Source organism: Dama dama, chromosome 29, assembly GCF_033118175.1.
Source record: "Dama dama isolate Ldn47 chromosome 29, ASM3311817v1, whole genome shotgun sequence".
Lineage (NCBI taxonomy): Eukaryota > Metazoa > Chordata > Mammalia > Artiodactyla > Cervidae > Dama > Dama dama.
In genome coordinates, this window is record NC_083709.1 from 18,316,215 (window position 1) to 18,328,908 (window position 12,694).

A 12,694-nucleotide genomic window follows, 5' to 3' on the forward strand; every position below is an offset into this window, starting at 1 on the left:
CGTTTGCACGCGCACACACACACATACACACACACACACTGCTACCACACTATCCATTACAAACAAATTTTAATTTATAGTCTAAAAAAAGTCTACTTGAACTTTTTCATACTGAAAATCCTCAAAAGGATTACAAAACTGTAAGAGCTATTACAAGGCGCTCACAAGGACAGATACTCTTCATTGGATGATGTGCGGCTGTTGCAGGTTCGGGTGCAGTTGTGTTTTCTGTCAGTCCACAGCATCTGTGACAATGTAGGACCATATACCAAACAGCGGAAGTAACACAAGATGTGAAATTGAACTGGTAGGTCCAAATCCCAGCTCTGACAGTAATGTACGAACTGGCTCATGGCAAATCATTTCACCTCCCTGGGCCCATCTGTTCATCTGTAAAATGGGTCTAAGACTGCCTACTCTTGGGTTACTTTAAGGATCAAACGGGATCACATGCACATTAAGAACCTAGCACAATGCCCAGCCCAGAGTAAACACACAGTAGGAGTCTGTCATTGAGTCTGTAGGCACCAAACCCTTAAAGCACTAGAAAAGCAGAGGAAAAATGTTAAATATAAGCTCTATAGTATTATATGAGAGAGGGATTTGAAAGTGCAAATAGCACATTTGCAAGTAGCAAAGATACTATGTCCATGTGTGATAATGTTATGCAAGGAAAAGTACAACTGAAAGAACAATTAATAAAGAAAAGTATCAGTTAAATTCTTTGTTTCTTTTTTTTTTTTTTCCTGTTTCTGAAATTCTTGAAAGAATGCAATCACTTTCAGAATTCATAATGCTGGGTTTGGGTTGTTTTTGCATTTTGTCTGTGTGCAGCTGTTCCTCCACTATAAGCATGCACATCTGCTCATTAGCAATACAATATAATTCCCACTGTCTAATTATTTGCAGATGATAGATCCCTTGTACGTGGGCTAAAAAAGGGATAGTCCTTCAAAACCGGAGACTTATTTTCAAAAAACTAACTTAAAAGGGTCAGCACAATGAAGTTCAGATATTAATTTGGCAAGTTCAAATATATAAGCACCAGCACTTAAATGGCAACTTGTTGAGAAAACACAAGGGGATTTTTTTTTTTTCTCTCCAATTAACATTCCTCAGTAGACAGCACAGGGCACTGGCTTCTCCTAGGTGCACCTGGAGAGAGGCTATGAAGCAAACCTGCTGAAGATGCAGTGGACCAGTCCCACTCCTGACTTCCCGGGGCCTCCCGGGAACCACGCACCTTGAACAATGCAGCACAAGGAGCGTGAGTGGGCTGGGAGTGGGGAACGTGTGCTCCATGGGCACTGAACGGAGAAGAGTCCTTGGGGCCTCTAATTCCAACCACAAGCTGCGAAACCACATCAACTCCCTACTGTTGGCTCTGAGGGGAAGGCAGCAAGCTAGGGTATGTGGTCCCAGGACTCCATGAAACCAACACCAGAGACAATGTGGCCCATGAGGGCAGACAGATGAAGCTACTGAGGACAACTGGGAGCTCCCTGTGGGAGGGTGGAGGGTGGGCATGGGAGGAAAAGGAATGCTGATTGAGGATAAAAGGTATGACCCAAGTGTAAGGGATGATCAAGGGTATTCAGAACATGAGATGGGGGAAATGAGAGAGAAAAAAAAATGAGAAGTACTGGGGTTCAACAGAAAGCAAGGCAGATGGATAGGAGCTGGTGAAATGGCTCTTTAGGACACGGGCAGGATGAGGATGGCGGCTATTATATCCAATGTCGTTATTCTGTACCCAGCGCTGGGCTCTGTACAACAGACTACATTCCTTAATACATCCTGACACCACCGATGGGTGAACAACCATTGTACAGATGGGAAAACTGAGGATCATTCATCCAGCTGTTCAGTGAAAAATTATTTAATATGAAGCTTACTTTCCAAAAGGGTTAGTCACTCAGTCGTGTCAAACTCTTTGGGAATCCATGGACTGTAGTCCACCAGGCTCCTCTGTCTATGGGATTCTCCAGGCAAGAGTACTGATGCGCACTGCCATGCTCTCTTCCAGGGCATCTCCCAGACCCAGGGATCAAACCTGCAGCTTCTGCACTAGAGGCGGATTCTTTACCACTGAGGCACCGGGGAAGCCTGAAGAGTGTGTATGTCATCACAAAGAGAAGTCAGGAGAGGGACAGACTTCCCTTTGGTGCTTCTGACAGGTCACTGTGGGCACTCGGTCAGGAAAGGGCAAGGCCAGGTGGAGGCCGGCGTGGCGGCCAGATGAGAGCGAGAGCTGGGCCTGGTGGTCAGGCCCAGAGAAGAGAGGCGGTGAGTGGGCCACACAGAGCGCGTGGCAAGGCTGGTGAGAGCCATATCCTCCAACCCTGGAGTCCATACCCGTAACAGATTTCATTAAAGACGTTTTAATTAAGGACACATTTTAATTAAGATCTTCAGAGGAGTGACTGGGAGTTCATCACCAGCTTATACTGAAAGCTATTTTAGTAAGGATTAGTCCAGCTGTTGTAGGAGAAAAAAAAAAAAAAAGGCCTAAAATAAACCAAAGTAACAGTAGCTTAGAGAATTCAGATCTTGCATAAAGAGTCCAGCCTGGGGTACTGACTCTGGAACCTTCTATCCTGTAGGTCCTCAATTACAAGGGTGAGGCCCCCATCCCTGTGGTCCAAGACAGTCATCACTGCAACCACAGGCAGTATGTGAGAAGGGAGAAGGGAGAAGAGAATGGCCTTTCCTCTGTGTGCACTGGACCCAGAAGCTGACATCATCTGCCTTTCCTCTAAGTGCACCAGACTGGGAAGTTGACGTCATCTGCCCTTCCTCTAAGTGCACTTAACCCGGAAGTTCACACTATCACTTGTCCTCATGCTCTTCTAGTCTGGTTTTGGACATGTGGCTATACTTAGTCATTCAGAGTCTGGGAAATTTAGTTTTTGTTGGTGGCTGCACACCCAGCTGAAATTCCGATCCTTTAGAAATGGGGACACTGGTATTGGTTCAGTTCACAGCCTCAGCCAGGAGGCCTCTGCGGAGAGGCCACTGATCCCTTGGTAGCGCACTGGAGGAGTTCCCCATCGGTGCCCTAGTCCCTGGGAAGGTCTGGAGCTACTACCAGAGGTCCAGACATCCAACTGGGCAGCAGGTGTGGCCTAGTGACTGTCGGGCACATTATGCATGGGAGCATTTCCATTTTGCAGAGGTAGCTGACATGGTGCTGGTTAATAAAAGGGGCATTCAACTTACAGCATGACTAAATTTGTAGTAGCATCTTCATATATTTGCTTTAAAAAGGTTGTTAGGGGCACAGCTATGTTACATGAGGGATCCTGAACAATGCTTATCCTTAGAAGAGGTCCTCCTCATCAAGAAGCATGGATCCCTCCAGTATAGGGGAAAGAAAACAGATTTGGGCTTTGGTCAGAGCTGTGTTCAAATACTGCCAACAACATCAAGCAAGACTGTCAGTATTTTGGAATTTCATTTCTCCTCTTCTGTTAAGTGAAGACAATAAACCCCAGTTCATCAGGTTATGGTAAGTTAAGTGAAATAATAGATATAAAGCATCTAGCACTGAGACTGGGCCATAAGGGATACTTCATAAATGTGCTGTCCTTTCCCTCAAGATGGAGGGGAAACAGGTTGGAATAGAGAAGTCAGGTTTATGCAATCAAGTAAGGCAAAGCTGAGTCTCCACATTGTGTACTTGTGTGTTTGTGGTTTGGCCCAAGGTTCAGGGTCTGGGACCTGCATTCCTATGCAGAAACAAGAGGGCCAAAATGATGGAATTCATGCACAGAGCATATGAGGTGCGGGGATGCAGAGCACACATGAGAGGCTGGGACTTTATCTGGTTCTTCTGAGGGCTGTATCAGCAGCAAAGATAAGTTTTCTGTCTATCAACCTCATCACTATCACCGCCAGCAGTTTCATCACAAAATGAGAACACAAGCAACGCTGAAATCTTTCCAACTAGCGGGAAGTACAAAAGAACTTCCATGGTAGAAAACCCACACTGTAGTACGCAGACGGTAAATAGTTCCCCACAGAAATCAAAGAAACAAAAATAAATAAATAACTCTGTTGACAATGTATTGTGTTGAGAAGGACACAGCTACAATGCCACCACCTGCAGGGTTCTTGACCCTGGTTTTTGACCATGGTTCTTTCAAGTGATTTTCACATGGTTTCATTTCATTCCTATGACAACCCAAGAAGTGGGCAGGATAGACATTATTATCCCCTTTCTGTAGATGAGAAAACAGAGTTTCAGATTAAGTGTCTTGGCCAAGGTGGCGAGGTTAGGAAGAGGTCCAACTGGGGCCAGAACCCAGATCTAAATGTCAGGCTCTGCCATGGTGTCTGGAGCCTGGGGAAGTTTGGGGGCCACATGGTCAGGTGCTCTGTGTGGGGAATAACCCACACCCATAGCCAAGTGACAGCATGCTACACTCCCAGGGAAAGACTCTAGTCGGTTCTGCTGGAGTCACCTGCCTGTTGTTTGGATCGAACACTGGTGACAACAGGAAAAGATACTGTGACTGAGCAGGCCAAGATCACATGATCATTCCATTGGTCCTATTTCCAGAAGGGTCATAGGAAACCCTACAAGGCAGAAAAAGATTGTTACCATGACCCATTACACTGAACTATCTAAAAAATAATTCTAATATAAATGCAGGAAGATCAGATACCTTGGGATTCAATGCATGACTGTGTACATTGCATGAAGCACTACTCTAAGCAGAAACAAGTATTCACAAGGATAGAAAAGCTCTCCTCCTACATGCATAATTTTTCCAAAATATTAGTGTAAGAATAGGTCACTCAATACTCCAATCCCATTGTCTGTGACCCCCACCATGAGCAATTTCATCTTCTGACTCATAGAATTGAAGCTGAGGTTGGAACAGATGATATCTAAAGTCTCTTTCAGTTTATAAACCTATGAACACCCTGTCAGAAAAAAAAGCACCTCTGAAAACTAGCACATCAACCTATTAAATACTGCATCATCAGACAGTGCTATGGGCTAAAGTGCGTCCCACCTCCTCTCATAATTTACACGTTGAAGCTCTAATCTCCAGTGCTGAGTGCAACTGAATCTGGAGACAGAGTCTTTACTGATTAAGATTAAAGGAGGTCATCTGGGTGGGCCCTAATCCAATCTGACTGGTGATCTTATACAAAGAGATCAGGACACAGACACACACAGAGGGAAGGCTAGATGAGGAGAAGACAGCCACTGATGAACCACAGGAAGCCAGCCCTGCCAGTGCCTTCAACTTAGGCTCCGAGCCTCCAGGACTGTGAGAAAGTTCATTTCAGTTGGTTAAGCCACCCAGGCTGTGATACTTTATGATGGCAACCCTAGCAAATTCATACCCATAGCAAACCAAGAATTTCCAACGTTGAGATCAATCTGATCCATGGGATGGGGAGAACAACAGGTTCTAATAAAATGCTTTTGCAGGTGGAACTCCCCTGAGATTCAGGGGCGAGAACTAGTGATCTGAGGTGCGCTAGTAAAGATGTGATAGAATGGGTAGGGACTTCCCTGGTGGTCCAGTGGTTAAGACTTCACCTTCCAATTCAGGGGCTGCAGGTTCAATCCCTGTTCGGGGAGCCAAGACCCCACACACTTCGGGGCCAAAAAACCCAAACATATAATGGAAACAAGATTGTAACAAATTCAATAAAGACCATTAAAAACGGTTCACATCCCTGTCCCCCGAAAATGATAAAATGGGTAAGACATTAAGAGGAGTAAGGAGAGAGAATTAGATGGCAGACTTCACCATCTTTAAAATGTTGTAGAGGCCAAGAACAAGGTGGTTCTATCAGGACACGGGTGGCCAGGCCAAGGCCACAGACCCAGCCTTGTGGGCCTGCATAGAGCCTGTCTGCTCCATGACTTCAGGCTCACCTGGGCTCCTGAAAGGTGTCTCCACTTAGAACTCTGGAGCCCCCAGCATCCCGCCTTGACCCTTGGCTTTGAGCAAGAGGCTGAACAGCTGCTGCCTCTGAATCAAAGACTCCTCAGAATGATCCTGGCCGTCACCCCCCTTCTTTATGGAGCTCACCAATCAGTTTCTCATTGAGCCACAGAAGTCTAAGCCATCAGGCCTGCCATTCTTATATGATGTGACAGTGAGGCAGTCCAAACCAGGGTGGCATCTGAACCTTCTGATGACGGTACTCTTGCCCTTAACAGTCCTATACCTCCCCTGCCCCCCATCTCACTGCTTCCCCACCAGGGACTCATCCCCCCACGTCAACCAGACTTGACAGTCATGGAGAACCTGCTCCTGGCCTCATTCCCACCTTCAGTCACCCTGCTGGATGAGCTGCATCCTGGACCTGCCTGACCCTGGCTCCTTTGCTGATTATGTTGTTGTTCTTGCCATAGCTCTGACCTCTGCGCTCTGGGAAATCACCCTGGCCTCAGGACTCAGGACTTACCAAGCTGGCACTGGGGTTGCTGGGGTCTCGGTAAGGTTCCACCCCAAAACACAATGCAAGTTTGGAAAAACACATCCATTTGTCAGGAAAGAGCCAACACCACGCACCCAGTCCCACAAGACCTGACACCAAAGGGAAAATATTTTCATTAAATAGACCAATTGCTATCTTTTGCGACTCCAAGGACTGTAGCCTGCCAGGTTCCTCTGTCCATGGGATTTTCTAGGCAAGAATACTGGAGAGACTTGCCATTTCCTTCTCCAGGGGATTTTCCTAACCAGGAATTGAACCTACGTCTCTTGCATCTCTTGCATTGGCAATCAAGTTCTTTCACCTCTGTGCCAGCTGGGAAGCCCAAATATTTTGTTAAAGCCAACAGAATTCTCAGCCTAGTTAGATGTAGGTTATGAATTCTCCAGGTGAGAATACTGGAGTGGATAGCCATTTCTAACCCAGGGATTGAACCCCAGTCTCCTGCATTGCAGGCAGATTCATTACCATCGGAGCCGCCAGGGAAGCCTGCTAAATGAACAGGGTTTGTGAAAATCATATCGTACATATAGGACTTTTCAGTTCATAAAACTCATAATATCAGATCATTACACTGGCAAAGCAGTGTTTGTAAGGCTGATAAGTTGAAGTCTGGAAACCACTCCATTATTGGATATTACAATGATATTTGCCAACATGAGATATTCGCTTGTGTGTGCATTCAAATAAAATTCCTGGCCACCATTGTTTACAGCCCAAATATATTAATATCTCCATATAGTAAATTCCAAAGAAGACAAAATAAATATTTAAATAACCCAAACATTGTGAACCCATTGCATATTGCATTTTACCTTTATGTTTTGGTTTTTTTTATCACCCTCAGACATTTAAAGGGAAAAAAAAAAGGCTGATAATGTCAAAAGATGAGAAAGGCTAAATTCAGGGAAATAAAGGAACCATAAATCAGGAAAACTTTGGAGCTGCTAGAAAGACACTTTAATTTTGTAGACAAAAGACTGCATTAAGGAGGAATAATGCAATAATCAAAGGTGAACGAATCTCTATTGTCTGGCGTCTTTCTCTGTGGGAATTTTCCCACCCCTGACAGCTGTAAGGGAGGGAGGGGCGCAGATGGGGGCTGCGCCTTTATTCTCTCGCCCTCTTTTCCCCAGCCCCTCCCCTTCTCCGTCAATAAATGTCTGCAATCATATTCTTGAGCTCCTGTGTGATTTCAAGGTTCATCTCTTCCGTGCAGCTCAAACACTAATTATCCCAGCTGTAATTAGTCAGATAATTAAATACTGGCTCACTCATCTACCTTGGGTCGGGTCATGATTCTCCCAGAAGACCTTGAGCAGTTCCTCAAAGCTGATGCGTTCTGGCTGGTACACCACCCGGACTACTTCTGCGTGGCCAGTTCTTCCTTGAAAGAGAGAGAACATACAACCCCAACTTACTGACAACATCGATTTATGACAAGTTATTTGTTTCCCAAAAACTGCCCAGACAAAGGCTGAAATTCTTCCCTCTGAAGGCAACTGTATTTGAACACTTTCGTTCTGAGTCTCTGCCACTGGTTCTTTTTCCATAAAAGCACGCGGTTGTCCTCGAGCAAGTGTTCTAAGGAGGATTCTTTCTCTTCATAGTGCTCTAATTTTTTTTTTTTTTTAAAATTTCATGAGAAAATAAACTTGGGTTTTCCTTTTCCTAATCTCACTCTTAGGAAACCTTATGGATCCAACCTGACATGGTGCTAGAGATTTGAAACTCTGCAAAGGGAAATGAGCCAGTTTATTTTTATCATCTCCCCCTCGCTGTACGTAGCAAGCTCAGCTGCACTACAGAGGGAGATGGTGCCAGATAGAGGAACCTGTGAAAAAATAGGCTTATAACTCACTCACATTAGATAAATTTGCTAACAGAGAGACATATTTGAGAAGAGGGTCAGGCTCCTATACCCGGCGGGACAGTAAGTGGTTCCCCAGCCTGATTCATCTCTGCGGTGAACAACGACTGTAGCAAATGTCTCTCTGCAGCACCCCTGTTAGCACATTCCCTTCTCGAAGGTGGTCTCCAAGGTTCTGTGGGTCAGGGAAAAAATGTATTTGCATTAACACTTGTACCTGTGGAAATCCTATCCTCTCTTATTTCAGTGTTATAACATAGTAAATAATAGCGTGCTAAGTTGCTTCAGTCATGTCCGACTCTTTGTGACCCCATGGACTGCAGCCTGCCAGACTCCTCTGTCCACTGGATTCTCTAGGCAAGGATACTGAAGTGGGTTGTCATGCCCTCCTCCAGGGGATCTTTCTGACCCAGGGATCAAACCTGTGTCTCTTATGTCTCGGCACTGGCAGACGGGTTCTTTACCACTAGCACCACCTGGGAAGCCCAGTAAATAATAGACCCCTCCATAAAATTGTTTTCCATCTCTTTTGGTCACATACTGAAGTGGGTTGCCATTTCCTACTCCAGGGGATCTTCCCAGCCCAGGGATGGAACCCTCAACTCTTGTATCTCCTGCACTGGCAAGTGGATTCTTTACCATCGGCACCCCCTAAAGTCCTAGTAAGGACTTTAGCCTGTTCCAAAATGAAATTAAAAGATGCTTACTCCTTGGAAGGAAAGTTATGACCAACCTAGACAGCATAGTAAAAAGCAGAGACATTACTTTGCCAACAAAGGTCCGTCTAGTGAAGGCTAGGGTTTTTCCAGTAGTCATGTGTGGATGTGAGAGTTGGACTACAAAGAAACTTGAGTGCCGAAGAATTGATGCTTTTGAACTGAGGTGTTGTAGGAGACTCTTGAGAGTCCCTTGGACTGCAAGGAGATCAAACCAGTCCATCCTAAAGGAGATCAGTCCCGGATGTTCATTGGAAGGACTGATGTTGAAGCTGAAACTCCAGTACTTTGGCCACCTGATGTGAAGAGCTGACTCATCTGAAAAGACCCTGATGCTGGGAAAGATTAAAGGCGGAAGGAGAAGCGGACAACAGAGGATGAGATGGTTGGATGGCATCACCAACTCAATGGACATGAGTTTGAGTAAACTCTGCGAGTTGGTGATGGACAGGGAGGCCTGGCATGCTGCGATTCATGGGGTCGCAAAGAGTCGGACATGACCGAGCGACTGAACTGAACTGAAAACAGGTAGCTGGCCTTTGCCTTGACTCTGGTAGGTAATCAGGGTCATACCTGATAGGAGTGTCTTTATTTACAGAGGGGCCGAACGCTGTTAGGGTGGAGACTGGCCACACTTAATCTTAGGGTAGGGTTAGGATAGGGGCTGCTATGCCAGAAAGGCCAACCACGTGACTGAGAGAGGGGGCTTTGGGTAACATGGTATCGGTTGACCTAGAACCTGAGTTCAACCATGTGGGCAATCGATCAATCATACCTATGTAATGAAGCCCCAGTAAAGACTCTGGACACCAACGTTTGGGCCACCACCAGGATTCCTGGGTGGCAATACTCTGCATGGTTTCACACACGGAGACCAAGAGGGAGATGACACAGGTGCTTTGCCCTGAACCCTTCTAGACTCTGCCCTGTGTGACTTTTCCTTTAGCTGACTTTGATCTGTATCTTTCTCCTGTAACCAGCTGTAACTGTGGGGATAACAGCTTTTGAGTTCTGTGAGTCCTAAGAAATTATCAAACCTCACAGTAGTTTCAGGAATCCTTTGCATCATAGTTTGCCAAGTTTTTTCGTCTATGTTGGTATTTTCACCTGAATTCTTACAACCTTCCAGTGGTACATGCAGGGAAGGTAGAAATCCCCATTTTACAAGTTAAGGTGGCTCAGTGGTAAAGAATCTGCCTGCCAATGCAGGAGACACAGGAAATGTGGGTTCGATTCCTGGGTTGGGAAGATCCTCTAGAGAAGGAAAGGGCAACCCACTCCAGTATTCTTGCTGGAAAATCCCACGGACAGAGGAACCTGGTAGGCTACAGTCCATGGGGTTTCAAAGAGTCAAACGACTTAGCAACTAAACAACAACAGCATGTACAAGTTAGATTTGCCCAGTGTCACAGAGCTAGTAAATTTCTGCACCATAACCTGAAAACACACCTTCTGACTCCTTGTCTAGGATTCTGTTCAATGCATTTAAGCAATGAGAGCAAAGTGAACATGAATCCAGTAAAGGAGAGAGATTTACTCATCATCCTTAGTCTTCCTTAACAGTAAAATATATTTCTGATTGTAGAAACAATGATTTGTAAATAGAATGAAGCTCAGAACATGTGCAGAAATATAAAAAAGAAAATAAAAATCATCCATACTCCTACCAGATAAGTACTTTCAGTATTTTTTATGCGTTTCTTTCTAGATATGCATGAGACACATACAAACACAAAACATACACATATACACACCGTGACACACAACTTATTTTACTATAATCACTGCATCATGCTTTTTCCACTTAAAAGCACACTGTGAGTGTTTTCCCCTATCACTGAAATTTTTAGTAAATACCATTTATACATACATAATAAACACTTAACACTCCAAAGATGACTGTGTTATTACTTATTCAATTATTCTCTATCATTGGGCATTTGTACTGAATCCTATTTTTATCTATGAATGTAAATTTTTTTCTCCATTTTTGAGGCTGCCTCCCTGGGTGGGGAAGATCCCCTGGAGAAGGAAATGGCAACCCACTCCAGTATTCTTGCCTAGAAAACCCCATGGATGGAGAAGCCTAGTGGGCTACAGTCCATGGGGTCACAGAAGAGTCGGTCACGACTGAGTGACTTCACTCACTCACTAGCCTCAGTTATATAAGTGAATTTTCTATGTCAATGTTTATAAATATTTTTAAGTTTCTTGCTAGTCAAGAAACTTAAAGTTGAGCCAATTTTCTCTCCCCTTTGGCAGCATATCTGAGGGTCAGTCTCAGTTATCATCAGTGTTTTTAATCCCTACCAATTTATAGATGGAAGATACTAATAGTAGCCTGTCATTTTATTTTTAATGAATTTAATTATTAGTGAGGTAAAATGTCATGCTTATTAATAATTTTAATCTTTTATTTTCTCTTATTTTGTTATGCCTTCTTTATATTGGGTTATTAACATTTTATTCTTAATTGGTCAGTCTACATAATTTTAATTCAAATACCATGGTCATGTAAATTAACATCTAAACAGATGTTATGCTAATACACAAGAAAAGAATGACAGGGGGATTATGGGAAGAAGATTCATTAAGAATAATAACCATGTTATTGTAAAACCATTTTTGATCTACTTTAAAAATCTTACTATTTTGTGTTTTGAAATGTTTAAATGAATGATGATTTAACTACATAACTAGTAAAATTGAATACTAAAAATGACAAGTGTTACAAATGTGACAAAATATATTAGATAAGAAAAACACTGAAACAGATAACTAATGAGAACCTACTGCATAGCACAGGGAACTCTACTCAATGCTCTGTAGTGACCTAAATGAGACGGAAATCCAGAAAAAGGGGGTATACATCAACTTAAGGGGCTTTCCTGGTGGCTCAGATGGTAAAGAATCTGCCCGCAAAATGCAGTCGATCTGGGTTTTCTCCCTGGGTCGAGAAGATCCCCTGGAGAAGGGAATGGCTACCCACTCCAGTATTCTTGCCTGGAGAAGTCCATAGACAGAGGAGACTGGCAGGCTACAGTCCATGGGGTCACAAAGAGTCGGACATGCCTGAGCAACTAACACAAACACGTGTAAACATATAGCTCTACAGCAGAAACAAACACAGCACTGTAAAACAACTATAATCCAATAAAATTTAAAAATAAATAAAAATTACTTAAAAAAATGAAAAGCACTGAAACCACACTAGAAATATAGGCAAAAGATGTAAACAGGCAACATACATTGAAAAAAATAAATGTAGATCAAGACATGAAAAGATCTCAACAGTTTCAGTGATCAGATAAAAGCAAATGAATGCACCTTGAATTGTCCATCTCTTACTCATTTCATTTTGTAAAACTGCTTAAAATCATGCCTAGTGCTGATGAGGACACCTGAGGCTGGCAGCCTTACTTGGGTGGTTACAGTGAGGACGACAGCACCCTTCTGAAACCCCACGGGCGTACGAAGCAAGAGCCTCAGAGATTAATTCACCTTGATTAACAGAGACCCAGGAAATCAACCTCATAGATATAAACCCAAAGAAAAGAAAAGACACACACAAACACAAAGACTCGTTCCGTCATTACTATTAATGCAGTGGTGAAGTACCACAAGAAATCCGGAAGTCCAGCAA

General features: G+C 43.8%; 1 protein-coding gene across 7 annotated transcripts in view; it reads right to left on the minus strand.

Annotated features, from left to right (window-relative positions):
- Positions 1-12,694, minus strand: part of MSRA (methionine sulfoxide reductase A) — a 366,455-nt gene that overhangs the window by 122,645 nt on the left and 231,116 nt on the right. For 5 of the 7 annotated variants that reach the window (XM_061132324.1, XM_061132319.1, XM_061132322.1 and 2 more), the window contains one exon: positions 7,748-7,852. The exons of the other annotated variants lie outside the window; for them this stretch is intronic. In XM_061132324.1, the coding sequence (XP_060988307.1) occupies positions 7,748-7,852 (105 nt within the window). The remainder of the gene's footprint in view (positions 1-7,747; positions 7,853-12,694) is intronic. 7 annotated transcript variants of the gene reach the window in all.